The sequence below is a fragment of the Arvicola amphibius genome, chromosome 11 (genome assembly GCF_903992535.2).
Source record: "Arvicola amphibius chromosome 11, mArvAmp1.2, whole genome shotgun sequence".
Classification (NCBI taxonomy): domain Eukaryota; kingdom Metazoa; phylum Chordata; class Mammalia; order Rodentia; family Cricetidae; genus Arvicola; species Arvicola amphibius.
The window spans coordinates 19,570,623-19,594,734 of record NC_052057.2 but is presented as its reverse complement, the minus strand read 5'-3'; the positions used below and the strand labels follow the sequence as shown (position 1 = coordinate 19,594,734).

The window sequence follows — 24,112 nt, the reverse complement described above, 5'->3', positions numbered from 1 at the left end:
CACCCTTCCTATATCCCAAGCATCCCCTTCCCCCAAGCTCTTCCCATCCTCCCCTTCATGCTTTGCTCTCCCCATCTCCCCTTACCCCCATCCCACCTCACCCCCAAGTTCCCAATTTATGCCTGGCAATCTTATCTATTTCCAACATCCAGGAGGATAACTGTATGTTTTTATTTGGGTTCATCTTCTTATTGTCTTCTCAAGGATCACGAATTATAGGCTCGATGTCCTTTAATTATGGCTAGAAACCGATTATGAGTGAGTACATCCCATGTTCATCTTTTGGGGTCTGGGTTACCTCACTTAGAATAGTGTTTTCTATTTCCATCCATTTGCCAGAAAATGGAAGGATCTCCCTTACTGGTGGATTGGAAGGATCAACATAGTAAAAATGGCAATTCTACCAAAAGCAATCTATAGATTCAATGCAATTCCCATCAAGGTCCCAACAAAATTCTTCACAGATCTTGAGAGGACCATAATCAACTTTATATGGAAAAACAAGAAACCCAGGATAGCCAAAACAATCTTATACAATAAAGGAACTTCTGGAGGCATTACCATCCCTGACTTCAAACTCTATTACAGAGCTACAGTATTAAAAACAGCTTGGTATTGGCATAAAAACAGAGAAGTTGACCAATGGAATCGAATAGAAGACCTGGATCTTAACCCACATATCTATGAACACCTGATTTTTGATAAACGAGCCAAAAGTGCACAATGGAAGAAAGAGGGCATCTTCAACAAATGGTGCTGGTATAACTGGATGTCAAACTGTAGAAGAATGAAAGTAGATCCATATCTATCACCATGCACAAAACTCAAGTCCAAATGGATTAAAGACCTCAATATTAATTTGAACACATTGAGCCTGATAGTGGAGAAAGTGGGAAGTACTCTACAACATATGGGTACAGGAGACCGTTTCCTACATATAACCCCAGCAGCACAGAAATTAAGGGCAACATTGAATAAATGGGACCTCCTGAAGCTGAGCAACTTCTGTAAAGCAAAGGACACTATCACTAAGACACAAAGGCAGCCTACTGACTGGGAAAAGATCTTCACCAACTCTGCAACTGACAAAGGTCTGATCTCACTAAGACACAAAGGCAGCCTACTGACTGGGAAAAGATCTTCACCAACTCTGCAACTGACAAAGGTCTGATCTCTAAAATATATAAGGAACTCAAGAAACTAGATTTTAAAATGCTAATTAACCCATTTAAAAATGGGGCTCTGAACTGAACAGAGAATTCTCAACAGAAGAAGTTCAAATGGCCAAAAGACAGTTAAGGTCATGCTCAACGTCCTTAGCGATCAGGGAAATACAAATCAAAACAACTTTGAGATACCATCTTACACCTGTCAGATTGGCTAAAATAAAAAACACCAATGATAGCCTTTGCTGGAGAGGTTGTGGGGTAATGGGTACACTCATCCTTTGCTGGTGGGAATGCACACTTGTGCAACCACTTTGGAAAACAGTGTGGCGGTTTCTCAGGAAATTCGGGATCAACCTACCCCAGGACCCAGCAATTCCACTCTTGGGAATTTACCCAAGAGATGCCCAATCATACTACAAAAACATTTGTTCAACTATGTTCATAGCAGCATTATTTGTAATAGCCAGAACCTGGAAACAACCTAGATGCCCTTCAGTGGAAGAATGGATGAAGAAACTGTGGAATATATACATATTAGAATACTACTCAGCGGTAAAAAACAATGACATCTTGAATTCTGCATAATAATTTTTAAAACTATGTTTGAATTATTCTATTATACAGTAACATGCAAGTTTATACTATTTTATCTTTGATAAAATTCCTTTATCAAAGAAGTGAGATGGGATGGTGAATCAAAATCTCAGTGTATATGATGATCTTAAAAACCTCTTCAAAATGCTATACTAGATCTATTAAATTTCTGAGGTGAAGACAAGAGTTAAACACAATTGTATATAAATAATGTAAAGAAACCCCAGTAATACCAAAGATAAAATTAATAAAACAAACAAATACACCTACTGCAAATAATTTTAAGAATGAATCTTCAATTTTGTTTGCTCTGTGTGCAATTTTAAATGACATAAAATTTCAACTGTTGATTTTTCAGTTGACAAACTTTATGGCACTTCATCATCTTCAAAGCATCTCAATGATGTTTCCTTTAGTGTAGGAGGTAATATTTCTTTGGGGGCTGCAGCTTAATTGTACAGAATTGTAGGCATTGTCAGAGAAGGGACACCAATGTCACCAACAGCATGAGACTTGCAGTACTTTCAAGCATTTTTTATGTTGCAAACACTCCTACAATCTGGCTGTTTTTATGCCAATACCATGTGAGTATAAAAAGGACATACATGAACATAAAGCAGTTACAGCAAACCCATAGCCAATATCAGCTTAAATGTAGAAAAAAATCATAGCAATTCCATTAAAATCAGAATGAAGAGAAGATTAGCCACTCTTTCCATACCCACTCATAATAGTATTTGAAGTCTTAGCTAGAGCAATAAGAGAACTAAAAGAGAATCAAGGGGCTACAAATTGGGAAGAAAGAAGTCAAAGTATTATTTGCAGAGGAAATTATATGATATAATAGTATACATAAGTATCCCTAAAAATTCCACCAGGAAACTCTTACAGTACTTTCATCAAAGTGGTTAGATACAAGATTAAATTTTAAAAATCAGAATAGGCAAAAAAACAGACACATTGATCAATGGAATCAAATTGAAGACCAATACATATATCCACACGCCTATGAACACCTGGAATTTGATAAGGAATCAGAAATACACAGTGGTAAAAATACAGCATCATCAACAAATGGTACTCAAGAAACTGCATGGCTTCATGTAGAAGAATCCAAATAGATCTATACTTATCACCCTGCATAAAAGTCAACCGTAAATGCATCAAAGACCAAACATAAGGCCAGATACATTGAACATGATAGAAGAGAAAATCTTTAACTCATTGTCACAGGACACTTTCTGAACAGAATACTGTTTAGCATAGGCACTAAGAGCAACAATTAATATATGAAACCTCATAAAACAGAAAGTTTCTCTATGGCAAAGAATACCATCATTAGGACAAAGTGACCGTTTACAAAATGGGAAAGGACTATTTTCACATACACATTTGATAGAGACCTAATAATTAGGTAAATTCTACAAAGAAGTCAAAAATTGCCCAAGATCAGGCCATAAATCCCACCAATCCCAGGCCAGCCCCACCCCAAGGAATCTATATATAGTCTGCCTCCTGCTCAGTTCTTTGCTGCTGCTCACCTGAGCAGAGGCAGCCATCCTCCCATGTCTTTTCCAATAAATCTCTTGTGTGAAGTCTGATGTGTGGTATGACTTTCTGGTAGTCCCTGGCTCCTAACTGCCAGGATATCTTTCCCTTCAGAGCTGCAGCACTTACAATAACTAACCAATATTTTATTTGATTTAAAGCTTACTCTTTGAGATAGAACCCATACAAAATGCTGTCTGGGTGACCACTCACTGAAAGTAGATAGCCAAAGGACCTATGGGAAAACCAAATACTGCTATTCTACAAAATTAATATAGCAATTAAGTAGAAATTAAATGACTAATAATGACCTTCTGCTATTATGTAATATATAACATATATAATTGCATATAATATATATTATTACATACATAATATATATATTATATCATGGATTAGTGCCTTGCTCAGTCATCATCAGAGAAGCTTCTGTCTGAAGCAGATGAGAAGAAATACAGAGACCCACATGAAGACAATAGACAGAGAATGAGAGACTTTTAAATACTTAGCCCTAAATGTGATGTCTCCATCAAATCTATCCCCTCAGGGAGCAGCGGACCCTGCAGAAGATGAGGCAGAAAGAGTGGTTTGAGTATGTATTATGGCTTTTGATTTTATGTTTATTTGGGATTGATGAATGTGAAAATGAGTATGTCTCTGTGTACATATCTGCTTCTTGTGCCTTTTGTTCTGCTTTTTCCTTTCTTTTTGTTTGTTTTTCCTTATCAGGTTTCTTTGGTTTTCATTTTGTATTATTATACTTTATTCTATTATTCTTTAGAAGCCTTTTGTTTTTATTCTAAGGTGAGTCATTAAGGGTTGGATTCAGAGGGCAGAAGAGATGGGGAGGAGGAACTGGGGGAAGTAGAGGGCAGAAAAATATGATAAGAATATTTTGTATAAAAGAATCTATTTTTTATTTCAACATCTTTAGCCATGAAGGAAGTTCAAAATAAAACTGCCCTGAGATTTCACCTTACCCCACTCATAATGGTTAAGATCAGAGAAACAAATATGTGGAAATGGAGAAAGGGGACCACTTACTCACTGTTGCTACAGGTGCAGATTGGCATACCCACTAGGGCAGTAAGTATGAAGTTTCTGCAAAAAAAGTTAGAAATGAGCTCGCCATATAATCCAGTATAGCACTCCTGGGCATATTTCCACAGAACTCTATATTCTAGTGCTGCGTAACAAGACTCTTCCTAGGGAGGCCTTACACACACTCTACTCACCTCAAACTAGGAGTTGACAACAGACCAAAATATAGATAGCATCAAAGTCTAACTTGATGAACCTTGAGTCTGATTAGAGTTATTTATGGGACTACGGGAGAAGGCTTTTGAACAGGAGCAAAAATGACTGAAGGGCAGCTGCATCACCAAAGCACACACTGGTGTAGTGACCACTCACAAAAGCTGGAAGCTTGTAGTTTTCAGGCAGTTCAACAGGCTGGACAGTGTTCCTTCCAAGTGACTCAGCCAACCTAAACATCTTTCAGGCATCCATGCTGGTGTCTCCTTCTTCCAGGCAGCTGGTATGTCTGATGCTTCCTTGCAGCTTGCCTCATCTGAGAATCTTCTTTGCAGCTTGGCTTTTCTGGAAGTGAAACTCAGCCTGGTGGCTTGTTTACACTTTGGAAAAGAGAAGTCTAAATAATCTAGTCAGTTTCAGGGACATCCTGAGACTATTTTGAATTGTTTAACTTCCTGTTTTAAGGGGCTTCCCTGTAGGACGAAGTATTCCAATTCCAGAAGAAATGCGTATACAATATCCCCCGATAGATACTTACTTATTCATTTTTCATTGCTGCTTTATTCACAGTAGGCAGGAAATGGAAACAGCCTAGACTTTGCATTAACTGATAAACAGCTAATGCAATTTGACACATGAACACAATGAATTATTAGTAGCAAAATATATGAAATACTTAAATGCACAACTAAATGGATGGATCTAGAAATAATGGTTCTGAGTGAGGTAACTCAGGCCCCCAAACACAGCTTTTGCATGTACCCTTTCATGTGTTCTTGTTAACTCTAAAAATTTATTTTAAAAAATGTGTTTTAACTGGTGTACACATAGAAGTCAGAAACCTAGTAAGGCCATGGGAGGATTTCGAGAAAACAGATGGTATGAAAGAGGAGAATACTAGATTAGGGAGGATTTATGCGGTGAAGGATGGAAAGAGAGACTATGAGGAGGGATACCAAGCAAACCTTTTAAAAAGTCTTCTAGAAATTCACTATTTCAGGTGCTTCCTAAAACATATGCATACATGAAATGAGTTTAAAAGGAAGTAGTTTACATCGCAGGAGAGCAATGTGTCTCCCAGCAACCCTATTGTCTACTAAAGAATAGGCTCAGAGCCAGGTCAGCGTGATCATTTTCCAATTTATTGGTCGGTGAATCCTATAGTTCATCCCCAAATCTTGCAAGATATTGCAATTGCTCCTGGATATACTCCAGAACTTGAAGATAAGACTGTTGCTGAAGACATGTGAGTCATAGGACATGGAGAAATCAAGCTAATACTGACCTGTAAGCTCCAGCCATACTGTCTAGATTTCCATAAATGCCACTGGGAAGAAAAGTTAGCCACCAATCCTTAAAAAATGTGTGAGCCCTGTGATCTATTAAAAAAAAAAAAAAAAAAAAAACCAACTCTGATCTGGCAAGATATGTACCCTAGGACAATAGTGAACTGTTGTTAAATGGATAACCAACAACATTTCAATTTTGGAATTTCCAGCGTCTGTGGTCTCCACTGTAACTGAAGCTTCATCCTCACCTAAGGCCTGGCCTGGCCTCTGCAGGCAAGCTCTGAACCTGCCACACAGTGCTGAGCCTCAGCAGCTCTCCACGCCCCTCGTGCATTCCAAAAGTACCCTGTGAGAGACTTCTGCACTACACAGTATTTGCCAAGTTCTGTTGGCAGCTTGAAGTACACTCTTTGCTCCTCACTGGACCAAATCAGCTTCTGTTTGCTGATTCCCAGAAATTTTCACCATGCTGCCTCTCTCTCTCTCTCTCTCTCTCTCTCTCTCTCTCTCTCTCTCTCTCTCTCTCTCTCTCTCTCTCTCTCTCTCTCTTTCTGTTTCTGTCTCTCTGTCTCTCCAGGGTTTCTCTGTGCAACAGCCTAACAGCCCTAGCTGTGCTAGTTAGACCAGGCTGGCCTTGAACTCACAAAGATCCACCTGCCTCTGCCTCCCGGGTGCTGGGATTAAAGGCACCTTATTAAGCACTGCTGATTGCTTTCTACCCCAGACATCCAGCACCAATTATCCAATAAAGGAAAGCTTTCACTTCCACAGATTGCTAATCAAAATGTCACATAATTAACCCTGATATGCTATTTGTTTTGCGCAGAAACTTTACGAGTCAGGCTTCCTTCATCTGGACCTCCATCAACACTCCTATCTCCCTAACTGTCATAGCAAATGATAAATCTCTGAGCAATAAATGGCATATTTTAGCTCAAAGCTTCAAAATTTCCCACCTCAGTCCCCAAATAACACAGAAATATCCGACTCAGGGGTCGAAATTTTTGTTCTATTTTGCTTTCTGTTGCTCTGGAGAAAACAACAACAAAAACAAATGTACCAAAAGAACAAAAGAAATGTGTGTGTGTGTGTGTGTGTGTGTGTGTGTGTGCTTATTTAAATGCACAAGCTATAGACATCTTTAAGGGAAGCCAAGCAAGAGCTCAAGACAGAAATTTGGAGGTAGGAACTGAATGAGAGACCATGGAGGAACACCTGCTCACTGACTTGCTTTCTCATACAAGCCAAGACAACCTGCCCAGGGATAGCAAGGCCCACAGTCATCTGTCCTCTGCCCTGTCACTAATCAAGATGACCTTTCATAGATAAGGCTATGGCTACTAGCCAATGTGATGGAGACATTGCCTCAATTCAGGTTTCATTCCCTGATGACTGTAGCTTGTGCCAAGTTGCTACAAACCAAATAGCACACTGGTATTGTCCTGATACCAAAATCAGTTAAAGATTCCATGGACAAAGGAAACGGCAAGCTAATATTCACAATGAAATATTAACAAAATATTTGTAAACAAAATTCAAGAACACATCAACAAGTTTACTCACGACAAAGGGGCTCCTTTGCAGATGTGCACGGTTGGTTCTATATATATATACTAGAAAATGTTGAAGGTAACATAAGTGAATTCAAGAAAAGAAATTGTAGAATTGTCTATGTGTAGGAAAAGCTTCTGACCAAACAACACTCTTCACAATAATATTATTCAAACGGGAAAGAATGTATCTCAACATAGTAAAAGATGTATGTGCTAAAACTTTAGTTAACGTCATTTGAGTAAAAGGTCAGGTGTGTGCAAATTATCCATTTCATTCGGTACAGTGTTGAAAGTCTTTCCTAGAGCAAAGAGACAAGAGAAGCAAATAAGAGTCAATGGCAAGGAGAAGTCAAGCTTTAGTCTTTGCAGGTGGCATGAGAAACCCTTGCTCCATCAGAAGACACTAAGACCTGACGGGTACGTAAAAGAATGACTGGAGACAAAATTAAAATACAAAACCAGCCGGGCGGCGGTGGCGCACGCCTTTAATCCCAGCACTCGGGAGGCAGAGGCAGGCGGATCTCTGAGTTCGAGGCCAGCCTGGTCTACAAGAGCTAGTTCCAGGACAGGCTCTAGAAACTACAGGGAAACCCTGTCTCGAAAAGCCAAAAAAAAAAAAAAAAAAAAAAAAAAAAACAATTCCCCATCTATAAAAATTAAAACCGCTTGAGAAGTAAATTGTGGAAATAATCTCGTCACTGATAACTTGTGAACTTACTACCTTGGAATTCATCCAGAAGAAGAAATGAGAGAATTTACAAAGAAAATGTTAAAACTTCAGAGAAAGAAATTGAGGGAGACATTAAAAACCAGAAAACATGGCTATGGATATCAATAATTAATATTAATAAAATGATTATTATACAAAACCCTAATATAGATAGTAAACAATCCAATAAAAATTCCAGTGTAATTCTCAGTGAGATAGAGAAAAACAATCTTAAATGACTTGGGATGCACAGAAGATCTTGTATAGCCAAAACAACCCTAGAGAAGAGAATACTGCTTGAGAAATCCCCACGCTAGATTTCTTTTAGTACAGAGTCACACGAATGAAATATTCCTGATACTGATTTAAAAACAGGCACATGGATAAAGTATTATAAGACACAAGAATTAGTTCATGCCACTACATCTCCCTGATGTTAGACGAACATCCCAGAATCACACATTGGAGGAAAGACGAGAGAGGAGTGAGATCTGACTTTCTGTCCCCCTACCCACTATTTCTTTGGTATTGATAGGAACTGGTCGCCCCCTGACAACATAGTGCTCACTTCACTTTGTTTATCAGTTGGGGGCAATGGAAACTGCATGAAAATTCCTGGTAGTGATCAGAGATTTACACCAGCAGCTGGGATGCCCTCCTAACCTCTATTGAAAACTCAGAGCCCTGCAGCTTCAGCCTAGCCTGAAAATGCTCAAATCCCCACGAACATCACTCCAGTATTGCTAGTAGCAATGGAAGCCAGGGGCTGATGGGGGATAAAAACCAGCTAGCGGAAGTGGGCTGCTAGCTGCGGATCTTTGGATATTATACTGTAGTTTTCTACGGCCATCGAACTAAGGCTTCTTCCTGTCTAGGGACATTTCCTATTTCCCCCTCCCCCACTCCTCTCTTTCCTCTTAGCCCAGACTCTTCTCCCTCCTCCTGCTCTCCCTCACCATGTCCCCCCACCTCCTTGCCTCATTTACATTTTTTTCTCATTTTTTTATTAAAAATTTCCATCTCCTCCCCTCCTCCTCCCCCTTCCCTCCCCTCCCTTCTACCCATACCCCCACTCCCTCCCTCTCCAGGCCAAAGAGCCATCAGGGTTCCCTTCACTATGTTAAGTCCAAGGTCCTCCCAACTCCTCATTTACATTTTTGGGGAAAGGTCTTGCCCCATAGTCAGACTGCCCTGGGGCTTGCTGCCCAGATTGGCGGAGAACTCAGGATTCTTCCCTTGAACTCCTTATTGCTGGGATTTCAGCTGCACCCACCTGCCTGACTTAACTTTGTTTTTTGTTTCTTTCAGTTATTTGATTGGGAACAGCTCTCTCTCTTTTAAAGGCTACCATGTGACCCTCTCCACTTCAAGGGGCAATTGAGAGCCTCTCACATGGCCTCCCTGTTTCCTCTCCAGGCTTGTCTCATGTGTCTAAGGGATCATGTGATTGGTTAAGCTATCCTATCTAGTCACTTGGCAAAAAAAAAAAAAAAAAAAAAAAACCAAACCCCAAAAAAAAAAAACAAAAAAAAAACCAACCCTTGTTTGAAAACTTCATTCCTCTTACAAATTTTTTTCACTAAGTACTAAGATTATTGTTTGACTAGACTATATGAGTCTCCCAGTGACTGGAATTCTTGAGCTATTGATGTGGGATTTCCCTCTATATGCTATGAATATGTTTTATTGCCATTGGCTAATAAAGAAGCTGCTTTTGTCCAATGACTTAACAGAATATCACCAGGCTGGAAACGATATAGAGAGAGCGTAGGTGGAATCAAAGAGATGCCATGTAGTCACCACAGGTGACAGACGCCAGATGGAACCTTACCATAGGCCACAACCAAGTAGTGATACCCAGATTAATAGAAATGGGTTAATTTAAAATGTAAGCGCTAGCTAGGAAGATTCTAATGTTGCAATTAATATAGTTTTAGTGTGATTATTTCGGGTCTGGGTGGCCGGAAACGAACAAGCAACCTCTGTCCACAAGCTATCTTGAAATTCTGCTTACTACAAGGGTTTGTCTTTGTTTTGCCAGCAGTTGGGAGTCTGTTGTGGATTCCTCTGTGTTTATACGGCTTACAGTTCACTGAGGTGTTAGAGTGTGGGTTTGTGTCATTTGTGTCTTCTGTCATTTGTGACTCTAAGCCACCCTCAATCTCTTCCAGTTTCCCCTTCACTTGTTCTCCCTTGTGCTTGTGAGAGACATGAACCATGGACCACAGATAAAGGACCAAAGCATGTCTCATATGTCTTGTTACATTTACCTTATTTTTTTTCTCTGATTCTCATGAAATAAGCTTTATTGGCATTCCCGTCATGCCTTCATATTTATGTTTTTACTAAAACCATGGAACAAATCTTTAATTTTATGGCTTCTTTATATTCTTTCCTATTAAGAGAAAATATGGGATTTCAGAAGCCAGACAGTTACAAAGCTTTTTCTTTCTTTTTTTATTGATTATAATTCTGTTCTTGGAAATTTGAGGGTAAATGGAGCTTACCTGACTAGAGGGGAGGGAGAGTAAGGTCCGCTGAATTCCATATGAGTTCTCTGCAGTTCAGAGTAGAGACGGTGAAGGAACATGCGAAAAGAACCTGAGATTGTAAACGGTAGATTTGTCTTTCCAGGATGCACATGTGGGATTGATCCCTTCTGCTTCTTTGCAACCTCTTTAGTCCCCCCTTTTTATCCCAGTCCATGTAGTTCTAATCCCCAAAATTGGAGAATGACTTTTTACCAATATTCTGGTATTCAGATCAATATCAAAACTGAGTTAAGTTTAGGTTACGACATGAAACAGTTAAGAGTGCCAGAAACAGCTTTTGCCCAGAAGTTAGCAAGGAAGGTGGGAGAATCCTTATTTGAGGAAGAAGATATTCTACAGTATAACTGGTAGAACGTAGGTAAGAGAAGAATTTTCACAAAGGAATAGACAATTGCCAAGCTGTACTCAATTTTAAAATCTTCTATCCAATCTGAATATAGGGAATACCAGGAAGCTACAAATGTTTGATAATCAACTTATAGATTTTCTATGATTATATAAGATATACATCTACAAATTTTAAGTTTAATAGATGGTGAACTGCGTACAAATTTAATCATTAGATGAATTGGGTCCTAGCTTGGGAAAGAATAGCAACTTCATTTGTAATTGCCTCTAATGAGCACTGTCAGAATAGATTTGAATTCTCTAAGTGATCTGTGTTGTGGGTGTTAGCCTTAAGGTTAGTTAAATGTTACCTAACACTTTATCTTGCATTTACAGTGGTGTCGCTATCCTTTGAAAGAGCAAAGGGATCTCTTTGTCTTTTGGTTGGTGTGCTTTAATTAGGGTCCTAAATGCTTCCTCTCTTGTGATGTCATGAGGTGAAGGGGGAGTTCACTGCTCTCATAATGCTCTTGCCATTGCTGCATTCTTTATTCCATGATTTGTAGTAAATTCTGTTTCACCAAGCTGTACAGTTGCATAACCAGTTTCAATTGTGGTTCACAGCTGAATGTCAAGACACAGTTGCTAAAACCATCTGTTTGCTTCAAACAGCTCACCTTCTACCTTTATCTTACTGCTCTGTAGTCTATATAAGAGATGCTGTTGACTATCACGACAGGCAAGTTTGGAAAAGATTTATCATGGGGTACAAAACGCTGTGCTTTGGATTCTCTTGTGTTCTATTTGCTTACTCTGTTTATTCTCCTGTTCCAGAGAATATTGAAGAACCCTGGAAAGTGATATTCATGGATGCTGTCATAAAAATGACATCACTTGTGGTAATATATTCTTTACTGGGGAATTGGGTTGCCATGCTGTAAGCCTATTTGAAACTTATTTTATTTCAAAGTGTTTGAAAGTAATTTCAGTTTTCATTATGACATATAAACCAGTTACTCTTGATGTTTATTTAATCATTAATAGGCTGAACTATCTACAAGCAGAGGGACCCACAGTGTTTGCTATAACACTGAATGTTGTGATATTGCAGCATCAGAATAAAGGAAGTAGTATCATCTGAAATGAATATCTGGGAATTGTTAGGAACCTTGGATACATCTGATGCCTTTGACAATACCTAGACTCATACGCTCTCTGGAATTTCTCAGTTTACCTCCATCAAGTTTAATATTTTGGTGAATTTTAATCACTGTTGTTCTAGCTATTTTCTCTTTTAATGTAACTCTCAAACTTTTTGTTCATAGAAGCATTGCGTATTCTTTGTGTTACTGAGACCTCCAAATAAATTTGATTTGGGGCCTAATAACTAATATTGCCAATATTAACTATGTGGGTAATTTTCCTTATGATGATAATGATGTTGTCAATATAAGTTAATACAACTAATATATTTCCAATTCGATGAAATGTGTTTTAGTAACATACAGGAGTGATAGTGATATTCTATTTTCTCAGATCTTCTTAACTATGTCTGTGTGTGGAAGATAGTTGACTCTCCTGTCTGGGATTTCAGTAGTTTGTTGATATTTCTTATCTGGAATCTTCTGGAAAGCTGCACTGTGTACTTACAAGCAGAGTAGGTTGGCATGCTCCCTGACACATCTCAGATACCCACAGCAGCTCAAAAGCCACCTCTTGTGACCTGCTGCTGTTATTATCTTTCCTGAGTTCTAAGTTGCTGGAGTTCAGACATTTTTTTTTAATGGCAGTGATAAAATTTGAACACAAGTCTGTCACAGAGGGCATACTAGGTTACCCTTAATCAAGCTATGTTTTTGTCTGGAAGCCTTATGGATACAGAGATAAGAGGAAGCTTAGGCAGAAACAGGAGAAAACAATGAATGCCAGAGACACAATGTGAACAGTGTGGCAGATGAGGGAAATGCTACCCAACGCACTGCAGAAGCACTGTCTGTTTTCCCACCTGACATCTAACACATTATTCTCAGAGTCTGACATTTGCTGGGTCACCTGGAACCATTTTCTTTCTCTACAAATCCACAATTCAGTAGAGAAATTGCTATATCTTCTCTGAGTCACTCATGAATATCTGGACTTCAAAACTGATACCTTCTCATCAATAATAATGTATTCTGAAAACACACAATTGCTGAATTTGACATTTATTCTATCAATTTCAAAATAGAATGACTCATACAAATATATGTGTCTTTTCTTACATATGTACATATAGGATCAAAATATGACTTTTTAAAATGGTCATCCTAGTAATTGAGAAAAATCCATTGCCAAAATTGAGTTATAATGGCTTAGATAGCGTCCATAAAAGTAGATTTTAAAATAAATTTAACAGACTTGATAAATGCTGAAAAAAGATTAAGAACTCAACTGCAATCTACTCACATTAAATACAGTATAAGATGGTCGAAAGCAATCCACTCACATTATATAACAGTATAAGACAGACAAAAGCAATCCACTCTCATTATATACAGTATAAGATAAACAAAAGTAATCCACTCACATTATATAGAGTATGATTGACAGACACATGTAAGCTTTATTTTTGCTTTGCTTTTATATTTTTGAGGTTATAATATAATTGCATTTTCTCCCCCTCATTTTCTTCCTACTTAGCCTCCAACAAGCCCCTCCATATTATTTTTCATATTCATTATTGTTGAATAAATATACATTTTACATACATTTATATTCTTAAATATAATCTGTTCAATCTGATTTTATTTTTATTTCTATTGAGGCTTGCCTTTTGTTCAATAATGTGGTCAGTTTTAGAGAAAGTTCCATGAGGTGTTGAGAAAAATTTTATTCTTTTATGTTTGAGTGAAATGTTCTGTAAATATCTGTTAGGTTTATTTGGTTTAAAACTTCAATTAGATACAATATTTGTCTGTTTATGTTTCGTTAGATGATAGGTCTGTTGACAAGAGTGTGGTATTGAAGTCTACCACTATCAATGTGTAAGGGTCAAAGTGCAATTTAAGACATAGTAGTGTTTCTTTTAAAAAACTGTTCCCTTGTGTTTAGGTCATAGATGATTAGAATTGCAGAGTCATCTTGGTAGATTTTCCATTCAGTGAGTATGTAGTTCCCTTCCCTAACCCTTCTGGCTAGTTTTGGTTTGAAGCCTATTTTGTTAGATATTAAAAGGGCTAACCCAGCTTTATTCTTAGGTTCACTTGAATAGAATATCTTTTCCAGCCCTTTTACCTGATGTGATATCTATCATTGGTCCTAATGTGTATTTCTTGGATGCAAGAGAAGGATGTCCACTGTCATCTTAACTGATAAATGGCTACCACTTTGAGAAATTTCTCTTTTGAAACTTTAAAGGTGAATTGGTAGATGACTGAAGAGACATAAGACATGGTTGTCCAAAATGGTGAGATTTATATCTACAAAGCATATAAAGCCAATAATTATCTATAGCATATTTATTTCCAAGGCACAAAGATCAAAAGAGTTTCAGAACTAAAGAAGAATTACTAGTTTACAAATTCTTACTGTTTTTATATGCATTCATTTGTCCCTATATACACATGGATAGTTTTTAGTTGAAACTTCATAATATTTTTTACGAAATGTCTTGAATGTGATAAAACCTCAGTTCTGATACCAGCAACAGCATTTGTCACTTCTAAAACATTGTTCTTATGTAACTGCCATGTTAATCATATGCTAGTTGCATTCTTCTAGAACTTGGGATTTTAATATTTATTCTGTTGTTTAAATATATAATTTATCAGCTAATTATGTAGAGAAGCCCATATATACTGCTGACAAGGACAAGTGGTATCTACATTGTTCTTATAGTTTAAACCTGTGTAATATTGATCAGACAAAGTAATTTCTGGAGTCAATACACTCAAGTTTAATGTAGATGGGTATAATATCTCTATAGATTTATAATCTCAGCATCCTGAGGCAGACACAGCAGTATATGCTCTGAAATATTCTAGTCACATGAAATTATATTAATGCTTTAACTGTAATTAGTCCGTAATGTCTTAGATAACACATCAGAAATACTAAAGAGAGCCCGTCTTCAATGGTAAAAATAAAGTGACTTTTCATTCAAGTCATCTTAAGAAGAGAAGATGCCGTTTTGTAGCTGTTTCATAGGGGACATGAACTATGAGTAATATAGTTACTGAGTAACGTTTTAAAACATTGAACTAACTAGAGATGATGGAGACAGCATAGAGCACTTTCTGTGCTGGAGATCTGCCTCCAGCTCTCCAGAGCTTCTAGACTGCTGGATATGGTAGCAGACATCTCCTACAGAGGGAGGGGAGGTGGAGGCAGGAGGATCACTGGAAGCTCCTGGGCCAGAAAGACTGGCTTATACAGCTGGAACAACTGAACCTGTCTTTAACAAGTTCAAATGATCAGGACAACAGCCAAGTTTATACCTGACTTCCACAAACAAACATGGCAACAAGTTTACACACACATAAACACAGACATACACACACACACACACACACACACACACACACACACACACACACACAGAGAGAGAGAGAGACAGACAGACAGATAATTTTATAATACTAAATTGAGTGACCAACAAATAAAATGAAAATATTGGAACATGGATAAAATGTCATTTTCAAATAATTTTGCTTTAGATAAAACTACAGTTAAGAATAAATTTATTGGAACATGTGTAAAATGTCATTTTCAAATAATTTTGCTTTAGATAAAACTACAGTTAAGAATAAATTACACCAAGCAAGATATATTGCCAAATTTAGTTGAAATAAATGAGATTACTATTACTTTCAAACAATGCATACTTGAGATTTTTAGAAAAAAATGTATTTAGTTATTTATTTGTGTTTTATTTTTTCCTTTTTTTAAAAAAAATGATAGTTCTTTGGGAACTGTATACCATGATTTCTGACTACATTTACCCCTCTGGTATTTCCTTCCAGATTTATTAACACTTCTTTACCTAAATTTGTGTCCTTCTTTTTATACCCATTTACCTAGTCCAATCTGAACTTCCCATATACTCATCATGTGACCATACAGTGGATATACCAGGGGACACACCCTTAAAGAAAACTGAGCCTTCCTCTCTAAATCTCTATAAATTGCTAGCAGATATTTGGTGAGGGGTGGCATTTTTGTGACTATCTTCCCTTGGTGTGAGAAGTGCTGTATATGTGTTGCTTTTATTGGTTATTGAATAAAACTGCTTGGGTCAGTGGCTTAGCAGAATAGAGCAGGCCGGAAAACTAAACTGAATTATGGAAGAAAGAAGGCAGAATCAGTGGCATGTCATGTAGCTGCTGCAGGAGATAGATGCAGTGGAACCTTGCTGGTAAACCATGAGCTTTATGGTAAAATATTAAATAATGGATGTGAGATAATTTAAAATGTAAGAGCTAGCCAATAAGAAACTAGAGCTAATGGGCCAAGCAGTGATTTCATTTATACAGTTTCTGTGTGGTTATTTCAAGTCTGAGCAGCCAGGAATGAACAAGCAGCCTCTGACAACATTCCCTCTCTATGCCAGGCATTGGTCTGACTTAGGTTAGCACAATTCTTGTGCATAGTATCACAATCACTGAGTTTATAAATGCAACTGCATGTTGTGTCTGGAAGACATGACTTCTTTGTATTTCTTTTTAATAGCTCCGTTTTATAAAGTCTTTCAATCCTTTTTTTTTCCTGCAATGATCTATGAGCTCTGGCAGGAAAGAAAGCAGTATAGCTGTTCCATACAGATGTCAGAATAGATATGTCAGAGCTGAGTACTCAGTAGTCTCTTATTATACCCACCTTGACCCATTTTGCCTCTCTGAGTAAATCACCATCTACTGCAAATAGTACCTTCTCTGGTAGGGCTGAGAGATACATTAATCTAAGGGTATAACAATAAGTCATTAGTACTCAGTTAATAGTATGTATATTTAATAGAGTGTCAGTAGTAGGTTCTTTTCTATGGCCTATGACTTGCTATTCACAGATTCATGAGCTAACAATGGTGTTAGGTATGAGTTTGTCATGTGTAATGGAGCTTCAATCCAATAAGAACATGGTTGGTTATCCCCCTAACATTCAAAGTGCTATTACAAGAACGGGCAAGTCTTGCCAGTCCAGTGGCTATTGTAGTTCTTAGAGTTTACTGTTGTGTAAGATTGGTGATTGCTTTCCTTCTCTGAAAGTATGGTTAGCAACTTTAGGCCCTATAAAAGATAGAAAGTAGGGAAGTTTCCAGGTCAAGAACAGCTTAATATCTCTAAGCATTTATTTATTTATTGTCTGACAGATTTATGCATTTCCTTGATTAATTTCCTTCTCTTACTCCTTCCTGAGCCTACTAGAATCCATTTTCTTAACAAGTTCTGCTCCTATTTTCATGTTTTCACTCTTCTGTGTGATTCAATGAGTTAAATTAGATTTTCTTGTTTGAGCATTGGAAGGTGATTATTTACTATAGCAATGGCAACTTATTAACAGATGTTGGGAGCAGTGAGACCCCAGATCCTGAATTTCTTGTAATCCCCTGATCTGAGTGCCTACAGCTTCTCTGAGCAGGAGACCTTCAGGAGTTCCTGATGGCAGGAAAGTGGTTTCTGGTGGGTTTGGCTGGGGTGTGGCTATCTCTATATAATCTGCCCCTGAACACAATAAAGGGGGCATTCTAGGGGAATTCAAGGATGACCCGTGTCACTGTCTCTCAGTCTGTGTGTGTCTGTGTATTTTAACCTCCTGCCCCTTGCCCGAAGCTCGCGAACTGGGTTTAAGCGCACAGAGCGCAGACACGGGGGGCGCGGTGCGCGGCAAACAGCGATGCAAGAAAATACTCCTCCTTATTGACCTATACCTATCAATATTTTTCTCAGAAAGGGATGGTATTTTAATGACCCATTTCTTATTCAAGACAAATTCTTGGTCACTCAATCCTGTTCAGGTCTGATGCTGATAACCACACTGAGATTTCCATGCTACCAAAAATAACGTGAGGATATAAAAATCTGTTCTTTAGAGTATTATCACATTGTCTACTTTTTATCATTGCATCTCTGTGTATTTATTATTATTAAAATAAAAATCGACAGTTTAATTATTTTTGTTTTTACAGGCCACACTATTTGAAAACATAGGTCTTATGAAATATGAAGAAGTATTCTTTACTGTAGCAGCACTTCAGTTTACAGAACCAGTTTCAGATGAAAACGTTACAGTGGTTGACACAAACTTTAGTGACATTCCTGTCCGTCTGTACTTGCCAAAAAGGAAGTCTGAAAGACAGCGACCAGCTATAGTTTTCATTCATGGTGGTGCCTTTGTCTTGGGAAGCTGCAGTAAGTGTACTTTTAGTATGTGTGTGTGTGTGTGTGTGTGTGTGTGTGTTGTGTATATATTTATATTGAAATAATTGCTGTACACCATGTACCCAGAAGTTGACAACTCATTTGTCAGCACAATGTTGATTTAGGGAATATATGCACCTTAGCAGAGATACAGTGGGATAGATGGGTCATGGGTCACATATATTTCTCCATTTACAATTTGGTAACTAAAACAATAAGTTGAAATTAAGATGGTCTGCTAAAAAATATATTTTAAAATAAACATATTGATATCCTAGGCTTGAAAATTCAACCAACAAACTTGGGAGTTAGATTAAAATAACCTAATCATGTAAATAAAATAAACGTTGTTGTGAACCAGGATTTTTAACTGCTGAGTCTGAAAAATATGATTGCTGCCATATTGCAGTTAACATATGTTCAAGTAAGCCGGGTGGTGGTGGCACACGCCTTTAATCCAAGCACTGGAGAGGCAGAGGCAGGCGGATCTCTGTGAGTTCGAGACCAGCCTGGTCTACAAGAGCTAGCTCCAGGACAGGTTCTAAAGCTGCAGAGAAACCCTGTCTCGAAAAAACAAACAAACAAACAAAAGACATATGTTCAAGTAGTAGACTGTTATATAACAATAATGTTGAGGATTAGAATCCAAAGCATAATTTTGTGTTAAAATGATAAAATAAAGTAAAGCTGAGTAATCAGTTCTTATCTATAGATGAGTAGAGTAGCTAAGACAGACAGACAGGCACACACGCACACAGGCACACACACACACACACACACACACACACACACACCATTTTAGACTTTTGATGACTTACGGATTCACTATGTAGCAAAACGTTGGAATATTATACTGGGTACTTATGAAACAATTGATAACTCTCAAAGAACCTGTAACTTAATTACTATATCCATTATTTTGTCCTTGTGAATGTGAACATTTCGTGATAAACAAAAATACTGCTGTGTTCAACTGGGCAGCCAACTGAGTAAGCCTTTTGTTAGATAGGCATTATCATCACTGTTTTAGCTTTGCAGAGACAAATTATTAAAGAATGTTTTCGAAGAGTTTGAAGGAGGAAGCCACAGTCCTATTAGTAGAAACCAGGGCTTTGGGCTCCTGTTCTAGACCATCCAAGCTCTCACTGTGGCTGGAATAATGCTACCTCTTGGAAGCTGTTAATCCCTCTGTTTCACTCCGATGACATTTCTAAATTTCCATCCCAACCTTACCCGCTCCTTCCAAGACATAAATTCATATGCTTGGCATCTCCAGTCCCCTTCTCTCCTTACCCATCCCACACTTACTGGTGTCTTCCTCACATCTTACTAATCCCTTCTTCACTACGCTCTACTGCTTTTCTTACATCCTAGGCAAAGATATGTTTATCTTTTGGTCAAGATGAGTCTCTCTGCTTTCCTTGGGATATTTCCCTCCAGATCATCATCTGATTCGTGTTCCGTCTACCTGCAATTTTACCCCCTTTGTTTACTCCTAAGTATGAGCTATCTTTTCTGCCTTGACCTCTGTTGACCCCCATTGCTCTTCCCACTTATTATCCTGCCAGGTTTTATTTTATGAGACATTTCAGTATACTGTAGGGTCTGTCTGTTTCTCTTCTGATTCTTTTTTAAACTGTGTAATCTGAAAGTGGCCACTCTGCTATACTAATATTCTTTACAGTTACTTTGACTGAAAGAAATTTCTTCTTCCCTTCTCTCCTTAACCTTATCTATTCATTTGCAACTACAGCTTTAGAATAACAAAAAAACCCATGAAAACCATGTGGTAATAAGTTATTGTTTAGACTTTACAAATATTGATAATTCCCCATATTTTATTATTTAATTCTTTAGGTATCAACCCTACATTTTCTTCTGCTTTATTTGTCACTGTTTCCATCCTAGTCCCATGTCCATCTCATAGATATGAGTTCTGTTTTCCATCTCCAGCATTGTTGCTGAATTTATGTTCAATAAATTCAGCTGCAGACTGGGGTGCATACCTGATCCCTAATGTATTGTGTGAATTCCTTATCCGATACAATCTTATTCTTTTCTCAAAGATTAAAGAGGGGGAATAAATAAGACAAGAAGACAAGTAATACAAATGTCCCACAGTAGTGACCTCCGTGCTCTACTTTAACTGTCTTTGTGCTACAGTAATAAGTTGTAGACTGTCTTTCTTCCTGGACTCCGACAGAGTGTTGATGTACGTGACAATAAATGTGGAGATTGCCGAGTTTCCACCAATCAGTGGTAATTCACATTTCTATCACATGCACGAGCGTTGCTGGGTTCCCATTGTTTTCTATTTACAGGGCTCCATTCTAAATCCATTCCTTTTGTTTCAGAGATGTCAGCCTATGATGACCTGAACAGATTGACAGCAAACAAGCTTGGCGCTGTTATTGTGGGAATAGAGTAAGAGAACGATAATACTTCATACCGCAGCATTTGCCTTCACAACGTAGGCCTGGCTTTTTCAGGGCTTGTCACCCAACTATACCCATAACATATGAATTTCTGTTTATAGTAATTTTCTTATGATTGTAATGTCAATATGTTCTCAAAGGCATCAGCCTTGGCTTTGATATCGGCCACTGTGGACACAAATGTGAGACCAGAGGAATAAGCAATTTTGTTATCACAGCTGTGACATCTCTGGGACTATGAACTTCAGGATTCTCAAGCACCTAATTTTACCTGCAAGTGACATTCCTTGAAAGTTTATTCACTATGTGCTTGAGACATTGGGTTTTATGGGAGCTGTTTATAAACACCGTATGGGGTTGGAGTTGTCTTTAGTTCTAATTCTGTTAGGTAAAGGTATTTGCGTAATTTGAATGTTTCAAGATACCATCAAAATTATCCGTCTTAATATTTTATGACATGACTTTTGACAACATTTTCAATAATAGAGCAAAACTATGAGTAAGTGCTTATTGTGTGTCCTCTGAGCTACTGAGGCACTCGCAGGAGTATGGACTGAGTGCTGCACATCTTTCCAGTCCCTCAATGAAGAAGACACGGAGGTATAAAACTGTAGACCTCACAAGATCACTCTCAGGAGTTTCATGGTTGACAGTATATTTGGAGCCAGTAGCACATACTAGAGATCAGTTCTGTCCTGCTTCTAATTACTTCAAAATGGAACCAGACAAATTACTTAAGTTTCAAAAAATATCTAAATTGTGACATTAAATACACAATGCCATTACTGCTATGATTTTAGCTAAGTCCAACACAATATAATTTTTAGCTAAGCTTTTTAAATAGTAAGTTTGCTGTACATTGTTTACAAATTCTGCAGGTTACCTTTTAAGGTATTGGCTGTTCCTTATCTTGAAGAATATTAATGTTTCTGTCCTACTCTGCTCAGATTATACTAATTTCAAATATTTTAGACACAGGTTAAAATATAAACGCAAGAACCGTCTGATGAACATTGCTTAATATAACCATGTGAGTTATTCACTAATTCTAATGAATTTGAAGTTGATCGACTTAAAAAGTGAGATGGTCTGGTTAAGGTGCGCTCCTGTGATGGAGCACAAATGTACCCAGCCAAAGACAAACAAACACAATGGTCTTATCTCAGCCTTAGGAATCTTTGTAGGAGCCACTGGTATACTTAAAACATTCATATTTCAAATTCTTTGAAACAGCCCTATTTACTCTCATTCTTTCTTTACTTAAAATATCTGAGGGATCCCATTAGTAATTCTGAATTTTTTTTTTGAGCCGCAAGCACACTGAGGGCCACTGGAGCATACAGGATTCACGAGGATAACACACCTGACTTACTCATTCCTCCTTAGAATCAACACCTGAAACGCTGAACCCAAATCTACTCCTCACTTTTAAGACAAAAGTTACCAGTCATCTAGGTGTTAATTAGTGAGGGTTATTATTCAATATGTCAGGGTACCTGTTGGTGAGAGGGAGAGAGATTTAGTTGCATAATTTTAACAAGGGCTTTGTTGTGTTTCTGCTTGGTTTACCTCTAAAGCTACAGACTTGCTCCTCAGTATCAATTCCCAGCTGCCCTTGAAGACTGTGTTTTTGTGACCAAGTTCTTTCTCCAGGATAAGGTTCTTGCAAAATATGGAGTGGATCCCGCACGCATCTGTATTACGGGAGACAGTTCTGGGGGCACCTTGGTAGCAGCGGTGATTCAACTGGTATGTTGTGTGTGTTATTATTTGCTTTAATCCTAATACGCAAAAAAAAACCCCAACAACTGTGTTTTAGGTATATTTGCATTACTTTTACACTGCTATCTATAATACATGCTTGTTATTAGAGCACTTGGGAGACTGAGCGAGAGGGGCAGTATGTTCCAGAACAAACTAAGACACACAACAAAACTTTATTCTGAACAACAAAAACTAAGTTTCTAAGACAAATGAATGTGCAAAAAATGTAACATCATAAACATATTTATCCTGTCATCACCACTAGCATGTGGCTGATCATCTCCCTGTTTGATTGTTAGATGTGGATAAATGTGTGAGCGACAGAGAGTACATTGTTTCTGGACATATGACAGTGGAATTCCACACTCATGTCTCTCAGTCAGTGTGCAAATATTGTGAGAAAGATCACTAAATAGTGCTTCAGATTAGTAAATTTATTTATCTCAGGCTATTAAAGTGAAACTGCAAATCCTTTTGTTTGAAAACTATTGATTAATTAATATCCATTATATTTCTAGTTACAGAATGATCCAGAATTCAAAGACAGAATTAAGGCACAAGCTTTGATATACCCTGGCCTACAAGTGCTTGATACTTCTCTGCCATCACATCGAGAGTACGAACATGGTCCAATTGTGTCCAGGGAGATGATAATTAAGTTGGCGAGCTTGTATGTGACTGAAGACAAAACTCTGCTCCAGGCCTTACTAAGAAATGAACACATGCCACCAGGGTCAAGAGACTTGTTCAAGTTTGTTAACTGGAGTGACTTCCTTCCTGAGAAATATAAAAAGAACTATGTTTACAGGGAGCCCGTCCTTGGAAAACTAAATGATGCCTATCCAGCACTTGTGGATAACAGAATGTCACCTTTGATAGCCAATGACTCCCAGTTACAGGTTTTGCCATTAACTTATGTTGTCACATGTGAACATGATCTCATAAGAGACGATAGTCTCATTTACATCACACGGCTTAGAAATGTTGGGGTCCAAGTCACTCATGACCATCTAGAGGAAGGAATCCATGGAGCCCTATCCTTTACTGGAGCGCCGGTGTTTTTACATTTAGGATTAAGAATAAGAGACAAGTATATTAGTTGGTTAGAAGAAAACCTATAAATTAAGGAAATTAGTGGTACATGTAGCTAGCTCATCAGTAGAGTAACCTGTAAGTTACGTGTTGAACTGTGGTATGGTGAATGCAAACAAAATGACGTGACTTTCAGACCAAACTGCATTTCAGTTTGAATGAAGATTGATGTGTATGTTTAAGAAAACTGCTTTATCTTCTCAATCTTAATAGCGTTGCTAAAATGAGCAGACATACTTCTTTATTCCCATTCATTGCCATTTGTTGCGAAATCTGTATTCTTGAGTAGTCAGAAGTCAATCAGTGAAAGACTGTGATTGCATGTAAAAATGCTGGAGATTCCAGGCAGCGATAAACCAAATGCTGAGTACATTGTATGAAAAAAAATAATTTTGAACAAAAGAGGAATGGAATCATGAGGATTGGATGGGTTGG

The 24,112-nt window shown here is 37.8% G+C and overlaps 1 protein-coding gene across 1 annotated transcript; it reads left to right on the top strand.

The window, feature by feature from the left end:
• The first annotated feature begins 11,756 nt into the window (after nt 1-11,756).
• Nucleotides 11,757-23,706, top strand: LOC119826801 (arylacetamide deacetylase-like 2). The gene is made up of 5 exons (XM_038348291.1): nt 11,757-11,894; nt 18,155-18,377; nt 20,741-20,810; nt 22,399-22,570; nt 23,104-23,706. The coding sequence occupies exons 1-5, from the start codon at nt 11,757-11,759 to the stop codon at nt 23,704-23,706; spliced, it is 1,206 nt and encodes a 401-aa protein (XP_038204219.1).
• The last annotated feature ends 406 nt before the right edge of the window (nt 23,707-24,112 follow it).

Bases quoted from the DNA above. Each gene is read 5' to 3' on its own strand.
- LOC119826801 (XM_038348291.1), top strand. From the start codon at position 11,757: ATGGGGTACAAAACGCTGTGCTTTGGATTCTCTTGTGTTCTATTTGCT. The intron at 20,811-22,398 runs GTAAGAGAACGA...TTACCTCTAAAG, and splicing joins GCTGTTATTGTGGGAATAGA to CTACAGACTTGCTCCTCAGT. The intron at 22,571-23,103 runs GTATGTTGTGTG...TTATATTTCTAG, and splicing joins TAGCAGCGGTGATTCAACTG to TTACAGAATGATCCAGAATT.